At 38.6% G+C, this 17,154-nt stretch overlaps 1 protein-coding gene across 1 annotated transcript in view; it reads right to left on the minus strand.

The window, feature by feature from the left end:
* RYR2 (ryanodine receptor 2) overlaps positions 1–17,154 on the minus strand; it is a 721,598-nt gene that overhangs the window by 306,384 nt on the left and 398,060 nt on the right. Inside the window, exons 21-24 of the mRNA XM_067710999.1 lie at positions 13,348–13,540; positions 12,069–12,285; positions 10,120–10,224; positions 5,938–6,041 (exon numbers count right to left, since the gene is read on the minus strand). Coding sequence (XP_067567100.1) covers positions 5,938–6,041; positions 10,120–10,224; positions 12,069–12,285; positions 13,348–13,540 — 619 coding nt within the window. The remainder of the gene's footprint in view (positions 1–5,937; positions 6,042–10,119; positions 10,225–12,068; positions 12,286–13,347; positions 13,541–17,154) is intronic.

The following is a 17,154-nucleotide window of genomic DNA, read 5'->3' on the forward strand; positions in this document are numbered from 1 at the left end:
TGGTCAGTTGCAAAAGGAAGGTAGCAAGTATCTAAAATCCATCTATACTTACCCTCCATCACATTTAAAAAATGACAGTATGGAGACAGATATAGATACACACACACACACACACTGCTATCAAGTTAAATTTTAGGTTATATAGGGCAAAATTGAGATGAGCCCGTGAAATTACCTTTGGAGTGTGAAACTGCAAAAATATGGATAGAGCAAGAGCTAACTGAAGCTATGAAATTATCTAAAGAATGTGCCACTTCAGATGAGATTGACTGGCAACAGAAGAATCAAAAATTGACTCACAGAACAAACACAGGCTATGCTTACTCAAACACTGTCCAAGGAACAGGAAGTTTCCTGCCATCATCCTCCATTCATTTATCTATTCAGTAAGTATCTTTTGAAAGCCAGGTCCTGTGCTAAGTTCTGGGGATAAGCTTACAGGCCGGTGAGGACTAAGACAAAAATTAACTATAACATAGAGTCTTGCATGCAGTGACATACGTACAGGGCTATGAAAGGGTCAAGTAGGATCCCAAACCCAGCTCTAAGGGAACTCAAGGGTGACAATAACATTGGGATTTATCTGATTTATCTTAAATCCAGGTAGTTAAACTTCTGAGTGCGTGCCTACCAAGCAATCTGATTATAACATATGGAGAACCCTGCCTAATACATTAAGTGACGATAATGGCTAGCACTGTATGACCATCGCTACAATCCAGTTTTAGAATATTTCCATCACCCCATCAGATGCTCCATGCCTGTCTGCAGTCACTGATCATCCCCACCCTCAAGCAATCATAAATGTGCTTTCTGTCTCTAAAGAATTGCCTTTTCTGGGCTTCCCCGGTGGCGCAGTGGTTGAGAGTCTGCCTGCCGATGCAGGGGACACGGGTTCGTGCCCCGGCCCGGTAATATCCCACATGCCGCGGAGCGGCTGGGCCCGTGAGCCATGGCCGCTGAGCCTGCGCGTCCGGAGCCTGTGCTCCACGACGGGAGAGGCCACAACAGTGAGAGGCCCGCATACCACAAAAAAAAAAAAAAAAAAAAAAAAAAAGAATTGCCTTTTCTGGACATTTCACCTAAATAGAATCATACAGTATTGAATCTTTCATGTCAGGCTTCTTTGACTTACCACGTTCTTTAGGTTGATCCGTGCTGTAATGCACATTAGTAGGTTATTTCCTTTTATTGCTAAATAGTATTGCATTGGCTCTATTACAGTTTGTGTATCCATTCATCAGCTGATGGATGTCTGCAGTTTTTCCAGTTTGGGGATGTTATGTATAATGCTTCTATGAGCATGTCTTTGTGTCAACATAGTCTTTCATTTCTCTTGGGTAGGTACGTAGGAGTAGAATCGCTAGGTTGTATCATAAATTTATGTTTAACGTTCTAAGAAACCACCAAGTGGCAGGGCCATTTTACATTCCCATCAGTAATACATGTAGATTTCAGTTGTTTTCTATATCTGCACCAACACTGAGTGTATCTGTCATTTTGCTTATGGCTATTCCAGCATGTGTGCGGTAGTATCTCACTGTGATTTAGTTTGCATTTTCCTAATGACTAATGATGTTGAGCATCTTTTCATGTGCTTATTAGCCATTCACATATCTTCTTTATTAAAATATATACTCAAGCGTTTTCCCTGGTTTTTAATTGGGCTGTATGTATTCTTATTACAGAGTTGTAAGAGTTACCTATATATTCTGTATACAAGTTCTTTATCAGGACTTGTATGATTTACTACAAACCCTATAAATGTAAACTTACATGATTTATAAATATTTTCTCCCAATCTGTGGCCTGAGTCTCCATCTGCTATGTGGTTTCTTTTGTATGACAAAAGGTTTTACTTTCAATGAGATCCAGTGTATTGATTTTGTTTTCTTTCATGGATCGCATTTTGGGCATCATATCTAAGAACTCTATGTCTAACCCAAAGAGACTTTTAAATGAGAACAACAGACCATTTAAAAAATCTATTCAATGCTATCAACCACACCAAGTTCTCTGAGTAAGAACTCTTTGGTCTTTATATTATCTTTATTAAAACCATTTTATTTGACTTAACACCGTTCAACTCACCCATTTAAAATGGTTTTAAAGTCTGCAGAGGGTGGGGAGAGAGCAGCGTGAGCTGTGGAGCTTGTGCAGAGGTTAGCAGAGAGGAACAGAGTATGGGAAGTGGAAAATGACGAGCTGGAGGTGGGCTCTCCATCTGATTCCTGTGCTTCCGACAGTAACCTGCATATGCATTCAGCACATATTTGCTACAAGATTAAGTGGCAATAATTGGTTCGTGCTGCAATTTAGCACTTCAAGTATACGACCACCGACAAGAAGAGGAAACAGACTGGCACAAAGCCACAGAGAGAACAGGAGGCACCCTGTCCGTGATAACCATCTGGTATAGAAAAGCCTGGCTAGAGACTGAGCTTTATTGCTTGTTCGTGGGTTCATTCATTCGAGAGATATTTACTGAGCTCTGTGTAAAGTTCAGAAGATGGTGAATAAAATCAAAATCAGATGCCTGCCCTCAAGAAACTTAGGTCTGGTGGAGTAGAGAGGCCATCCTGTGGTTATACATAGCTGGACAGTTTCTATGCTGAGAGATACAAATAGGCTGAGTGCCTATGAAAGGGGGCTTTATTGAATCAAGGAGCTCAGCAAATGTTTCCCGAAGAAGTGACCCGAGATGTAAAGGATGAGAACAGGGTATGGAGGGGAGCATTCCAGGAAGTGGACGTAAAGAAGGGGAAAGGAACGTGCAAACAGGTGTGCAAAACAAAGTCTAGTGTGATGGCAAGCAAGGAAAAAGAAGAGCAGCCTCCTACGTGATGATGGTGGTGAGAAGGGAAGCAAGACCTTGCAGGACCACTGGGCAAATTAAGGTACTGCCTTTATCTTAAGAGCAATGGGAAGCCATTAAAAGAATTCAAATAGGGAGAAATGACACTAAATACTTGAAAAAGATCAGAGTACAGAATGGGTAAGAGAAGAGCTAGCTTAATATTTCAACTGGATCTGTCGGGACAGTTTTATAGTTTCAGGTGGGGAATAATGGTAGCTTAGGCTAAAGACATGGAAGCAACCTAAATGTCCCTCAATAGGTGAATGGATAAAGAAGATGTGGTACATATTCACAATGTAATATTACTCAGCCATAAAAAAGAATGAAATAATGCCATTTGCAGCAACATGGATGGACCTAGAGATGATCATACTAAGTGAAGTAAGCCAGACAGAGGAAGACACATATCATAGCATTTGACTTATATGTGAAGTCTAAAAAAAAAAGAAAGAAAGATACAGAACAGACACAAAACAGTTCTGTTATTTACAGAACAGAAACAGACCCACAGTCATACAAAACAAACTTACGGTTACCAAAGGGGAAAGGGAGGGGAGGGATAAATTAGGAGGTTGGGATTTATACATGTTACTATATATAAAACAGATAACCAACAAGGACCTACTGTACAGCCCAGGGAACTATATTCAGTATCCTGTAATAAACTATAATGGGAAAGAATCTGAAAAAGAATATACATACACATACATATATATATATGCATAACTGAATCACTGTGCTGTACACCTGAAACTAACACAACATTGTAAATCAACTATACTTCAACTTAAAAAAATGGTAGCTTAGGCTAGGGTGGTACAGTGCTGTTCTGGAAGAGGGTGTCAGAATTTCTGCAGTGCTGTACAGCACACAGATGATCATTCAAATCGGAAGTAAGCTGTCTTTTTCAACAATTTAGGTGATAAAAAAAAATCACAGAAAGAGCAACAAAAATTCATATTCACACGAAATCACCCAACATCCAAATAAGGAATATTCTGAAATAATCGTTTGCTTATTCGTCACTTGGCACTCCTGAGAATTTAAATGAGTAAAGTTGCTAATCCCACCCACAGTATATATATATTTTTTAAAAAAACTGAACTTTATAGAGTGCTTCTTCTGTTAGGCATTACGGTGCTAGAGGCTTTATCAGTATTGTATCATTTAGTCCCCACTACAATTCCATAAAGTAGATACACTATGATCCCCATTTTAAACTGATGCTAAAGAACCTAAGGTTCAGAGAATCTAAGATTCCCTTTGTAGGAGCAAGTCCTTAAATCTAGACCATCCAACCATCTAGGCTCTGTGTTCTTACCCACTCTGCTCTAGTGCCTATCAACTAACCAAGTGAATAAGGGAAATACATAAAGTACTGTACTTTCTTTAACTACTGGAATTGGGCATAGTGTGAATTTTAGAGAAACAGGAGCTCTTTTCTCCCTAATTTAAATTTTAAAGGAACAAGTGAAATTAGTTCATCATAAAACCATATAAATATTAACAAATATGAAAAGGGTTATTAGCATTCGCCACAGGCAACAGCACCATGATACGTGCAGTCTGATGATTAATCAAACCAGCCACCAGTAGCTGTTAGGAATGAGATTAGGTTATGCGTAGCAGTCAACGGCTCAACATACCAAGGAGACTGGTATGGAGATCTCTACATTCCAGGCTTCCCAGGATTTGCCTAGCTAGCTTAGCTGTCAATTGCTAAAATGACAGGGAATGTACTACAAATTTAACTAAAATATCTTAGGCCATGAACTTTCAATAAAAACATTTTGTTGTAAAAGATGGGCAAATAATGGGCTGCCGTGAGTTAGCAAGCTAAATATACAAGCTTCACATCAAGACCACAAAGGAAGACAGGAGACCCTGAAGAGGCGGTCACAGTGATGTGCTCTGCGTTCCTCATTACAGGCAAGCTTGGTCATTTTTTACCTGTAGTGGTTTCTCAATTCACTCGATTTGTATATACTCCTTTTCCTTTTAAGTTACTAGTAGAACCTAAACTCATTCTAGGCCCAATTTGTTAATTTTCATAAGGAAAGTCACTACCAGATCTTTGAAGATATATACCTGGACCCAAATCCTAGAATTTGAAACAGTGTCTAAGTTTTATGCTCTGGGTCTTTGGTAAAATAACTTCAATAGAACTCGCTCTTTGCACTTAACAAAACTGAAACAAAACAGAAAAAGGACAAAAGTATTGGTTTATTCCTAATATAAGCAGGTTTTGAGATAAGTGACCTATTGGAACAAATCCAGTTCTTCGAGGCCATCAAGGATGGAAAAGTGCAAAACCATATACTTAATAAGGTACTTCCTAAGTACTTGCTGATTTGACAGTTGTCTAACCATTACTGAGTTAATGAAAGGACCCTATTTTCTGATCATGCATCACCAAGTCTTACAGCGAAAAACTGTTCTAGACTAGAAGCTAGAGAAGCTGGATCCAGTCCCAGCACAGCTACTAACTAGCTGTCAGGGCACTTGACAGCTCTATGAGAATCCCCAGCTGTGACATCACTGGTAAATCTGAAATAATAACACTCACAGCCCAGTGTGCTGCTAGGAAGATTAACCCAATACCTGTAAGTGAGAGTGTATGTGAAAAGGCAAAGCTCTAAATAAATAAACATACTAATTAGTATAAGGTATCATATGGTATTACCACTAACACTAATAATAAATGCCATTATTCAAAGCTCAATGCAATACCTTAAATTGGTATAAAAATTTCTAAACACTTGTTCAAACCTTCATTTACTTAGTCACACACCGGTAACAACTTATGACTGACATTCTGAGGAGCACTGCATCCAATGCCAAAATCCTTGTATTCCGAAATACCCATAAACATCTGTAGAATACTCTTTGGGAGATACTTACATAGAGCACAAAGACATAAAGTTAATATGCTCAAAGTCTATTCCAAACAAATATTGATCCAATCTACCAATCCATTATGGAAATTTCTAACCGGAATTAAAATGAATGAAAGCATAATATCAACACTCGGTTTCTTTCGTGTAATACAGATAGGAAGATAGGAAATTTAAGACACTCACTTCAGGGTCTCAAGCGACATCTGTAAGTTGTAATTGCGTTCCTGTTCAGGCAGCTTGCAGAACTCCACCAGACACGGGTGCTGTCTCTTATTGTCATCTCTAACCTGAAACAGAACAGGATATCGACATATAATAGTTTCTAAGGTCAGATACTAGCAATGGCAATCTAATTGCATGGAGGAAAGCAAAGGGCGAAGCAAGAAGGGAAACCCAGACCATCACCCCAGCTAAGCTGCCTCTGTCATCTCCCAGGCACGGCTAATATTCGAGGTCAGTGGTCAAGCCTGGCATTGTCTGGGCTTCCTGATGTCTTCCATTTGGCACCGTTCCTGGCCCCAGTGTCCATGCCTGCTCTACCCTGAATCCCCCATGCCCACTCTCCCAGCAACTTCCAGCATTTGCTTCAATCTTACTTCCTCAACGAGGCTCATTCTGTCCGCCTTCCTAATATGCCAATCTGCCCACCCACCCTACTTTTTTTTTCCCATAACAGTTACCACCTGCGAACAGACTAGGTCTTTATTTATTGCATTACTGTCTATCTCCCTGCCACTAGAATGTATGACCAAGGAACAGGAATTTGATCTCTTTTGCTTTTTGACAATGTGTTCCCAACACCTAGAACATGCCAGGTACATGGCAGGCACGGAACAAATATTTTGTAAACTGAAATGAATTCTAGGTAAGAAGGTGTAGTAATCACTTAGTTTTGATGTGCAGGAAGTTTTACGTGTTTAGAGCCAAACAGATTAGAGACATCAATGAACATCATGACTGATTGATACAAACTCTTGGAGGTGGTTCCAGCTGTTCATTTCACCCCATGTAAGCTACTTCTGCTCTCACAAGTCACTCCAGTGCTTTACCGAAGTCAGTTAACATCCCACAGCCATTTTTCATATTAATCCTTGAAAACGTGGATTAGCAATCAGAATAAACTAAATTCAAGATTTTAGGGATAAATTAATGAGAAAGATGTTCTGTACCCTTGCATTAGTAATTAGGTTTTTATCTTCTTAGAGACCTAAATTACACAGGCATTACTGCCATGGTGACACCACGATCACAGCCATATGCTGCCAGGGAACAAATTACTCCATGGTAATAATTACCAGGCTTTATAAATGCCACATAAAATGTAGGTAAACACGAGTAAGAATTTTTTTTTAAGTTTTCAGGAGTCGCCAAGTTAAAAACAAGATAGTTATTCCTTTCTTTCCAGTGATCATTGCAAATGAACAGGACTTACACAAAAGCATATAGTTTATTTACTTATTCAAGTGTGTAACTTTGGAAATGAAATCTAGAGTTACAAAATGTAACACTAAATTCTAAACATAAAGGTAAAAATGAACATGCCCAATTCCGGAGATAATTTAATCTGTGTTCGTGTAATTTCCACCTCCCCTCTATTCTCTACGCCAGAGAGTAACTGACCCCATCATCCTCTCGGGTGTCCAAGCTAAAACCAGAAATCTACCCAGATTTCCTTCCCTCTCTTATTCTCATCCCATAGTGGAACTTCAAAACATCTGCAGTCATGTCTCTCCGGCCCCACTGCCGGCACACAGTTGGGAAACTCACAACCTCTCACCTGGGCCACCTGAGTCCTCTCCCTGACCCCTTTTCCTGCCTCCAGGCTCACTGCTCTTCCACAAAAACAGCAGAGCAAATATTTACCACCTCCTGGAAGCCCTCCCTGATTTCACCAGAAAAGCTGTAAATATTCCTCCCTCACAGTTAGTATCTCCATTACAGTACTTAGCTTGTAATTGTTTGTGTACCTATCACTCAGCTAAACCAGAAGCTCTTAAAAAAGGCAAACTGACTAAAACAAGGTCTTTTCAATTTGGTGACCCCAGTACCAAGCACATGAGGTGAATACTAGGCAAAAGGGACACACAAATGCCTGAATGGACAGGCCTGATGTTATTCCGTAAAATAGAGCTCTTACATGATGCTCCTGTGAAACACATCGCAAAGACATTTAAAGAAACTAAGTTCTTTCCAAAAAGTAAAAACAAACAAAAAACCCCAACTTATTCAACAGTTCAAACTGCTCTAAAGTAAAACACAGTTGAACACTTCATTTAAAATGTCAAAGAATTTATGGAATTAGTCTCAAAAACAGGGATGTACCTAAGTCTAGACTAACAGACATCATAAAGTCAGGGATGGTGGCCACTTATCTGAAAGGAGTTTTAGGAAAGCCCTTGTCAAAGAAGCAGGACACAAGGTCAATTATTACACGGTAGAACAATGTGAAATCTCCTCACGTGTCAGTTTGAGACTCTCCCAAATTGCTGACCCTCTGACATGATACCTGGAGCTGTGCCTGCCCAGAAGGAGCCCTAAGAAAACAACCGTTTCGTGCTACCAGCAAGTATTTGAGTATGTTCCTTGTCCCAGGAAAGGTGCCAGGTGCCAGCACTACAGCAACAGATTAAGTGCTTAATCTCCACCCTGGAGGCCCAATAAACATAAAGCCCAAGGTTGCTTTAACCAGCCAGGACCAGGTGAAGGATAACTGGCCGCAACCAGGATGGCTCAGAGGCACCGTATTCTCTTTCAGTCTCATCTACAGACTGGCAGCATTAGAAGGTATGGTATTGAAATGAACTGGATTTAACTGCAAAAATAGATAATAACGAGACCTTATATTTCCTCTTTTTTTAAAAGAAACATAAGTAAGTTCACTGTAGAACGTAATCATTTAGGCAACCTTTAGAAGCTTGCGATAGAAATCATCTTTCTTGAGCATAAGCCTGTTAAACAGTTCCTGTTACTGTACGGGTTTTTTTTTTTTTGGAGGGGAGTTGTTATGAGATGTTTTTAAATCCTAGCCTGTAATTATCTTTCTCCAAATTTTGTCCATAACTCAAATCTCTGCCTCATCTTGAACCTTGTGGTAAATTCTGTCAGTAACTCTTCTGGCAATTCGCTAGGTACACCTTCATGATATCTCTCCTTTTACTGACTTTAACTGACGGTAAATATCTTATCTAGCATTTACTCATTTCCTCTATTTTTAAAAGTCCATGACTATAGCACAAAACTATAAACTTAACAAGGTAACTTTGTAAGTGCTTGCTGATTTGACAACTGTCTAACCATTACTCAGTTAATGAAAGGATCCCATTTTCTGATCATGCATCAGTAAGTCTTAATAGTGAAAAACAATTCTGGACTAGAAGCTAGAGAACATACATCCTAGTCTTAGCACAGCTACTAACTAGCTGTCAGGGCATTTGACAGCTCTATGAGAATCCCCAGCTGTGACATCACTGGTCAAACTGAAATAATAACACACAGCCCAGTGTGCCGTTAGAAAAATTAACCTATTACTTGTAATTGGGAGTATATGTAAAAAGGCAAAGCTCTAAATAAACAAACATACTAATTAGTATAAAGTATCATATGGTATTATCACTAATACTAATACTAAATGTCATTATTCAAAGCTCAATGTAATAAGTATGACTGGCTGAATACACTCATTTCTATATTCAGTCAAATATAAGGAAGTGTTACAACCTTTGGGATACTTAGGCTATTAATATCATAAAAATGAAAGTGTTGCCACAGTCCTGTTAAAAAACGATATATGCTACACTGGGATTACACGGGAAGTTGTTTTGGTTTTATTTCATCTAAATTTTATTGATAAACTGTAAACTAAGTTCTCTGAAAAATAATCATTTGGAAACGCATGCAGTCATTATTTCTCAGCCTCTCTTCCACTTATGAAACCAACTTGAATCTTTGCCAAGAGCACTTACACTGCTACGTACAATGGGGACTAAAAGAAGTGAAACATCGGAGGAGGAGAGTAAACTGACTTCTTTCCATTTTCAGTTTTCACTTTCAATTTCAGTTTTTTTCCTGAGTTCCTTAGAAATCAATGCTTATTGTCTGTATATGTTAACCTTGATTTAAAAATGTAACTTTCAGCCTGAAGACTGATAACTTTTCAACTGTCTAGGCAAGTAAGCCATCCTTCAATGAACGCACCACTAATGTCATTCATTCTCATAAAGAAAAAATGCCCAAAAACTAAAGTGTAGGGGAAAAAAAATCAATCGGATCGACTCATGTCACCACGTAGCAGGATGAGTGAAAAGAAGTTATGTTTTCAGAAAGATGTATTAACAGAATCTAAAAATAATTTACAAAATTATGTACCGGACCATACTGCCAGCCAAGTTCAATTTTATTCATAACCCAGAGTTCATGGATATTCTCTGCCAGCTTTTCTCTTATCCTCTCCAGGTGGGGAGGCAACACAATCTAAAATTGAAAAAAAGAAAAAGAAAACACATCAGAAAGAAATGCAAGAAAATGCAGTGTTAATCGTCCTCACTGTGAGTTGAACCAAATAAAACAGTCTCATCAACCATTAAAATATAATCATATAACAAGTTTCCAAACCATCTAATCTAAATTTGTATAACTAGGTATCTAAGCAATTAATAGGTAAATTTGGGGAAATTATGAATGAAAGTTAGAAAGAAAGAAAACAGAGTATTGCTGAGGACAGCCATCATTAAGAAAAAAGTCCTAATGGATTTGGTATAACCACCAGAATATGCATTATTTAAAAAGAGAAATCATCCCAGAGTTCTTAAACCAACCTGGCCAGCACCCACCGGCTAGAATGAAGGCAATTCAGTGTCCAAAAGATAATCCGCTCACTCTCTGCGTCTAGAAATATCTGTTGGCAGTGATTTATGTTTTCCCTAACTCTGTTACTTTTAGTGGTTTCCAAATGTAAACCTCAGGTGAAAAAATGTGAACCTGTTCCCATTATAAAGGGGAAGTTTAACGGCCTCTTCATAACACAAAATGGTTTTCCAGGTGACGGGTTGGCTGTGCACACCTGGCGATGCACTGGTATGTGCCCCACAAGCAGTCCCTCAACACAGAGAGCAGGCAACTGCCCACCATGCCCGTGGATGCGGCAGAGTTTCCACAGGGGGCAGGCCATCCCTGTCTCCTTCCCTCCAAACAGTAGAGGTTATCCAGGGCTCAGGAAATCCTAAATGTGCTAGTGACAGCACAGAATCCCACTGTCCATTCCAGTCCATTTCCATCCTCCAATCGTGCTTCCCGCTCAACTCTGGTAGCGCCATACACACCCTGGCACGTTCCAGCGACGGCAACACAAACTGAATTTGAGCCATGAACAAAGCTTGTTTGTTTATGTTACTGCATCATATACAAAGCCAGCAGGGAGAGACAAGAAATATGGTTCGAGGAACCAAACAATGGAAGCTTCTGAGGCCTGCTATTAATTCTATTTCAGACTTCAGACATTTCTCTCATCTTCAAAAGCTCATGAACAAACTATGAATATCTAACCAACCGGAATGAAGTTACTTCACCATTAAAATAGAGTAATACTTAATTCATTGTCAATGTCAGGATACTTTCAAGTCTATGAAAGAGAAAAGCAAGAGTAACTGCTAACATTGCTTGGGTGCTAACATTGCTTGGGTGCTATTCGCAAAGTACTGTGCCAATGTGTTATTTATTAACTATATCAAACATACTCTGAACATCCCAATGAATGTGATGAGTAATTTTCTCAAGTCCCAGAGCATACATTCGATCCCAGGCATTTTGATCATAATCCTAGAGCTCATGATCTCAATCTCTACCCAAGATAAAAGTCAGTTAAATCACTTCAAAATACCAAGTGTATCTAGATGGGGGAAGAAATTGAAAACTCCACCACTACCCTGGGTAAGTAAACACCACTCTAAAATTAGTATGCATTACCTCAGGTTGTGGCCCATTAGTACATTATACTATAATACTATAATACTATACTATACTCTATATAGTATATAGTATAATACTATATTATACTATTATATACTATAATACTATAATAGTACATTATAGTCAATTTACTGGCTTGAAACCGCCCTTAAAAAACAAAATAGAATAGACTAGGCAAATGGCTAAGGGGACATAGTAAGGCTAAGCATTAGTTCATGAAACCAATTATACATATAAATTGTATTACTGTAAAATGCATTTGTATGGGTTGCAGGCAAAAGTTTGAAAGCCACTACATATGGGAATGACTGCAATTCAAACGTTGCCATCACAGCTGAAGATCTGGGTACCTGGCTGGTATCCACGGGGATCGGTGTGAAGGCGGCTTGTGTCAGGGAAACTGTGGGACCCAGGAGGTCCCGTGTATATGTCCTTTCTTGCTTGTACTCTCGGCTGTGTTCCACTTTCAACTTTTCTTTTGGCAGAACAGCTTCATAACAAGGAGCATACCCGGGCGGAGGAAGGAACTTAAATTCTCCATGTCTCCCCCCAAGCAGAAAGCGTACCCTGAAAAGGATGCATGTCGGGGTCGGTTATATCTCTGACATACAGAAAAGTTTCCTAATCAACAGAATAGAGGAATAAATTATGAGTACAAACTTAGCTTTGTCAGAAGCCACATTTCTTTTCTAAGTACCACCATAATGTCAGTACATTAGAGATTAAGAGCCTCTAATCATAAAAGTAAAACCTGATTAAATTATGTTAATGGCTCAGCAAAAACTTATCACTCTCTGGAGAAATAATAAAAGCATATGCACTCTATTCCTATGTGAATGAAATACCTGTTCATAGTATTTGGTCACTTAATGTCTCAAGGTGCCCAAATAATCAACAGAGAAAGAACAGACTTTCTAAATATCTGTATACTTAAAATTGCAGGGCTGGATGAGATCTGATAAAAAGAAAAAATAGTCACAGTCCGATTTCCCTGTGAAATTCCTTAAAGGAGACTCAAATGATACTTCTACATACTAAATTATCACTTTAATTTCTCTTCCATCTGGTAGTAGCAAAAAAGCAAAGGGTTAGAGGAAACTACCTTGACCCAGCTGACCATACGCAGATAATTTACAAGTATAGCAGGTAGAGGGTGACATGGAAAGGAGTCATCTTGACCTGATCAACCAAAAAACATATGGTTTCTGTAGAAATGAGGGGGTTTGGAGTAGGGTGGAAGAATGTAATGAAAAGAAAAATTAATGAAAATAAATATGAGAAAATAAATGGTATTTTTAATGCAACATCGTTTATTTACCCTTATTAAATAAAAGAGTGAACTTAAATGGACTTGAAATATTTCAGGAACACTGGATAGAAGGATAGTCGGCAGACTGCATATCTAAATGGTTGGATATATGAACAAAGGATTCAGCCTCCTGAGATTCTCCTCTTAGGTGAATCTTATCTTCACCCTTCAAGGAAGGGGCAAAATGCCCTGTGGACGTCTAGACGCCCAGGAGTGAGAGAGAGAAGGTTAGCAAAGCAAGCGTGATGGCAGTGCAGAGTCTTCCATGAAAGAATGAGAAGTGAGAAGGCAGAGAGAGCAAAAAACATAGAAATACTAACTTGATTCCTGCAGAGAAACTGACAACTGGAAAGAAGAGGCCATCAATGTTGAAATTCTCAAACATGCCTTGAACAGGTTGTCCGTTAATTCGGAAGGAGATGCTTGGGGCACTTAGATCTAAACAGCAACTGATGACATCATCAGTTCTCAACAGATGCTGGTTTGGTGAGCTGACAGTACGGGCAATACAACCTACGGGGAAACACATTAAGGAGGGTAATGCATCTTTATCTCAGAGAATCATCTTCAGAACCTGAGTCAAAGATCTGAATAGGCAGTGACAATCACCAAAAGGTACTGGACGAGACTAAATCTTGAATGCATATTAATGTTATATGTCAAATCCTTTACCAAAAAAATTTGTTGCTTTTCTCAGGAGCCATGCTGCTATCTTTATTGGAAAATGGTCCTTCTGACATGCAGAAATTTTTGCATGCAGATGGATGGTATTTGATGCTGATATCATCTTACAGCTGATAATATAATGATGTCAGGAAAAATCTCTAGGGAAAGGCTTGAAGTCAAATTGCTACTTTATCACCTACTACTCGTATGACCATCAGCACATTACTTAAGCTCTATAAACCTTGATTTCTTGTAAACCAAATTCCATCACCTTGTAGAGTTGTTATGATGATTAAATTAATGGTTTATAGGAACAGTCTCAGACACAGCAGGTATTTATTGCAGTCCCCTTCTCAAAGATTAAATCCATTTTGTTTTATAACATAAAAATATAAAGGGATAATGAAAGCAGAAAATGTGCTCATTTGTGCATTGTTTATTGAGAGACAATACGTGTCAACTGGTTTGTTGTTCTATAACTTATTTCATACAAGGTCTTGGTTAGCTTCTTAAGTAGGACACAGGATACAAGTTGAGGCATGAAAATGATATTTGATAAATGTCATTTCTTGCCGTAGCCAGCCTATAACCTATGTCCATTCTTGACTGTGTCATAACTCCTTGGCCGATTAGTCCCATGGGCACAATGGAACACAGGAAGGTAAGGTCCTCCCAGACACACATGCTCACAAATGCAAACATACAAAATTTCTCCATTTGAGCAAAGACAAAAATAGATTTGATGATGCAACATTTGCATTTTTTAGAACACCTTTTTAAAATTTCTAGCATGCCAAGATTTCTACCAACAGCATATCTGAAATGCCAGTAGTAGAGCATATCTACATTTTAAACTGTGTACTTTTTAAAAATTTTACCAATATTCAAATCTGCAAGCAATACATTCGTTATCAGGTGGTCCCTCTAGAATTCCCTGGATATAATAAAGGCCGCTTGTTAAATAAAAGTCATACAAAAGCAACAGAACTCACAGATAAAGGTCTATATCCCTGTTTGTATTCAAGATCTGTAGCTGATAATGTTATTAAACATATTTACTATAATCCAAATATATTGCTCAATCTGAGGGATACTATAACGCTAATACTAATGACCATGGTTAACTGTTTTGCAATGCCTGAAAGAAACAGGTAAGAGAGATAAGGTCACTAGTGACCAGCCTAAGTCCACAGTTTCAATGGCACTCACACTGCTGAATCCACTAGGAAGCATTTTAAGCTTGCATTTACATAAACTCAGATCAAATCCATATGAGAACTATATTCCTGTTCACTGCCTTAGCCAGAAAAGAAGATAGCAGTGGTCTGATTCATAGGTCCTGTAGAAGAGTCCTTACCCATCTTTCACATACTGTTCTATGACATTCCTCCATACTTTTATACTTAAATTCTCCAAAAGCACCAAGTTTTTTCACACTTTGGGTCCTTACAAACACAGGATGTGGATGCCCCAATCGAGGGGTCCCCAACCCCCGGGCCGGCATCGGGCCGCACAGCAGGAGGTAAGCAGTGCGCGAGCCAGCGAAGCTTCATCTGCCGCTCCCCATAGCTTCCCATCGCTCCCATTACCGCCTGAACCATCTCCCACCCCCCAGCCCCGTCTGCGGAAAAACTGTATTCCACGAAACTGGTCCCTGGTGCCAAAAAGGCTGGGGACTGCTGCCCCAATCCAATTCTCATTCGCACAAGGGGAACATAGCAATGCTATGCAAAGTTTAAGTTGGGAAGAAGAAATGAAGACAGAGCTCAAAACTTTTGCTGATAAGGCAAATTCTGGTTACAAGGAATATCTCCACCCTCCGATCACAAAAAGTTAAGTGTTCTCTCTCAGAAATCACAGATAGTTGATACTTTAAATCCTACTTCAACTCTTAAAAAGAAAAGGAATAGGAGAGTGAACCCAAGAAGATTATGTGAATTACAGTGGATTTAACCACATAACTCAGTCAGAAGCCAATTAGTTTAGATTTATCTTTGTTGATCCTGAATCTAAAATTAGCAATAGATCCCAGGGCTTGAGAGAACATAGCTTTCAACTAAGGCATGGTAGAGTGCGTATTTTCTTGCCATTTGAAAAAACAGTCAAATATTTTCTCCTGATACAAAGTTTCAAGATGAATTTCTCTTGAAATTCCACAAGTAACCTCTTTTCTGTAATACCTGCATAGATTCACTCAATATTTTTGTTGCTCTTATCACTCTGTTTTAAAGATACTTTCCCATGAAAGGCATACTGCATACACTTTCAACTCCAGGAGCTCTGGGTTCTTCCTCTGTGTTGACAGAAAAAGCTTCAAACTAAATGCAAACATGAAAATGGTGAAGTGGCGTTATATGGCTAAAATAATGAGATGCAATTCAGCATTTTTTTTTTTTTACCAGTGTAATGTTTTGTTTCGTTTTTCCCCTAATCTCTGTGTAATGGGAAAACAAGTGAACACGCTTCATTCATTCACCTGAGGACCCATGTTGTGTGGAGTGATACTCAAAGGTAGAGAGAGGGGATAATATCTGAAGATAATAGTTATATTATATATTATGTTTTATCAAACAGACATTAACCCTATTTCATCTTTGTCAGGTCTTCTGAAGGCAGGGCTCTTTGCCTTTGTTTGGTGGGTAGAAAAATTCTGGAACAAACATTGTGACTCTCTTCTGACCAGCACCGTACACCTGTGTATAAGACACACCACACTACAGCCTGGGTCCCAACCAGTGCCCCACAGGTTAGATGAAATATCCAACATACAGCTTCATCTCCTCCAGGCTACTGAGCTATTGGCACCGAATAAAGGAAAAATTTAGTAAGTATTATTGTTCGATACAACCACATGGAGTGCTTTTCTTTATAAATTCCTTACCATAAACTCTTAGGTTTAATTAAATTGAATTTAAAATGTTCTCTTCATAATTTATGAAGCCTATAAAGCATTAATAAATGAATACCGCTTGATTTGCCCATGAGAGGCAAAGTGCGGCTTTCTGTAATGTAAGGAGCCTCTCTCTATTTTCTGTATGTTAAATGTGCTATAAAATATATCAGGTTCATTCTAAATGCCGCTTTATGAATACAAGCGTATGTCTGCAGAATCCAAATGAATTCCAATATCTACATAATCAAAAAGTAAACTTTTAAATAGAGCCAATCAAAATACATGTTTTAATAAATCTGAAAAAAGAGTACTATTTTTATATATTACTCATGTTTAATATACTTTCAACCATCAAAGTTTAGCGGTGGTAGCTAGTGAAATGAACTATTCATTCATTTTTAAACCATTCCACACTTCTGAAACAAAGCATCATTTTATTATGAGCTGACTCCTCACAATACACTTGACAAATTACCAATTCCTGACATTACATTACCCACCAGAAGATGGAACTTAGTCTACTTATTCCAATTATTTTCCAGGATTTGGTTTTGGTTCTTTTTTATAT

This window comes from Pseudorca crassidens, chromosome 16 (genome assembly GCF_039906515.1).
Source record: "Pseudorca crassidens isolate mPseCra1 chromosome 16, mPseCra1.hap1, whole genome shotgun sequence".
In the NCBI taxonomy this organism is placed as follows: domain Eukaryota; kingdom Metazoa; phylum Chordata; class Mammalia; order Artiodactyla; family Delphinidae; genus Pseudorca; species Pseudorca crassidens.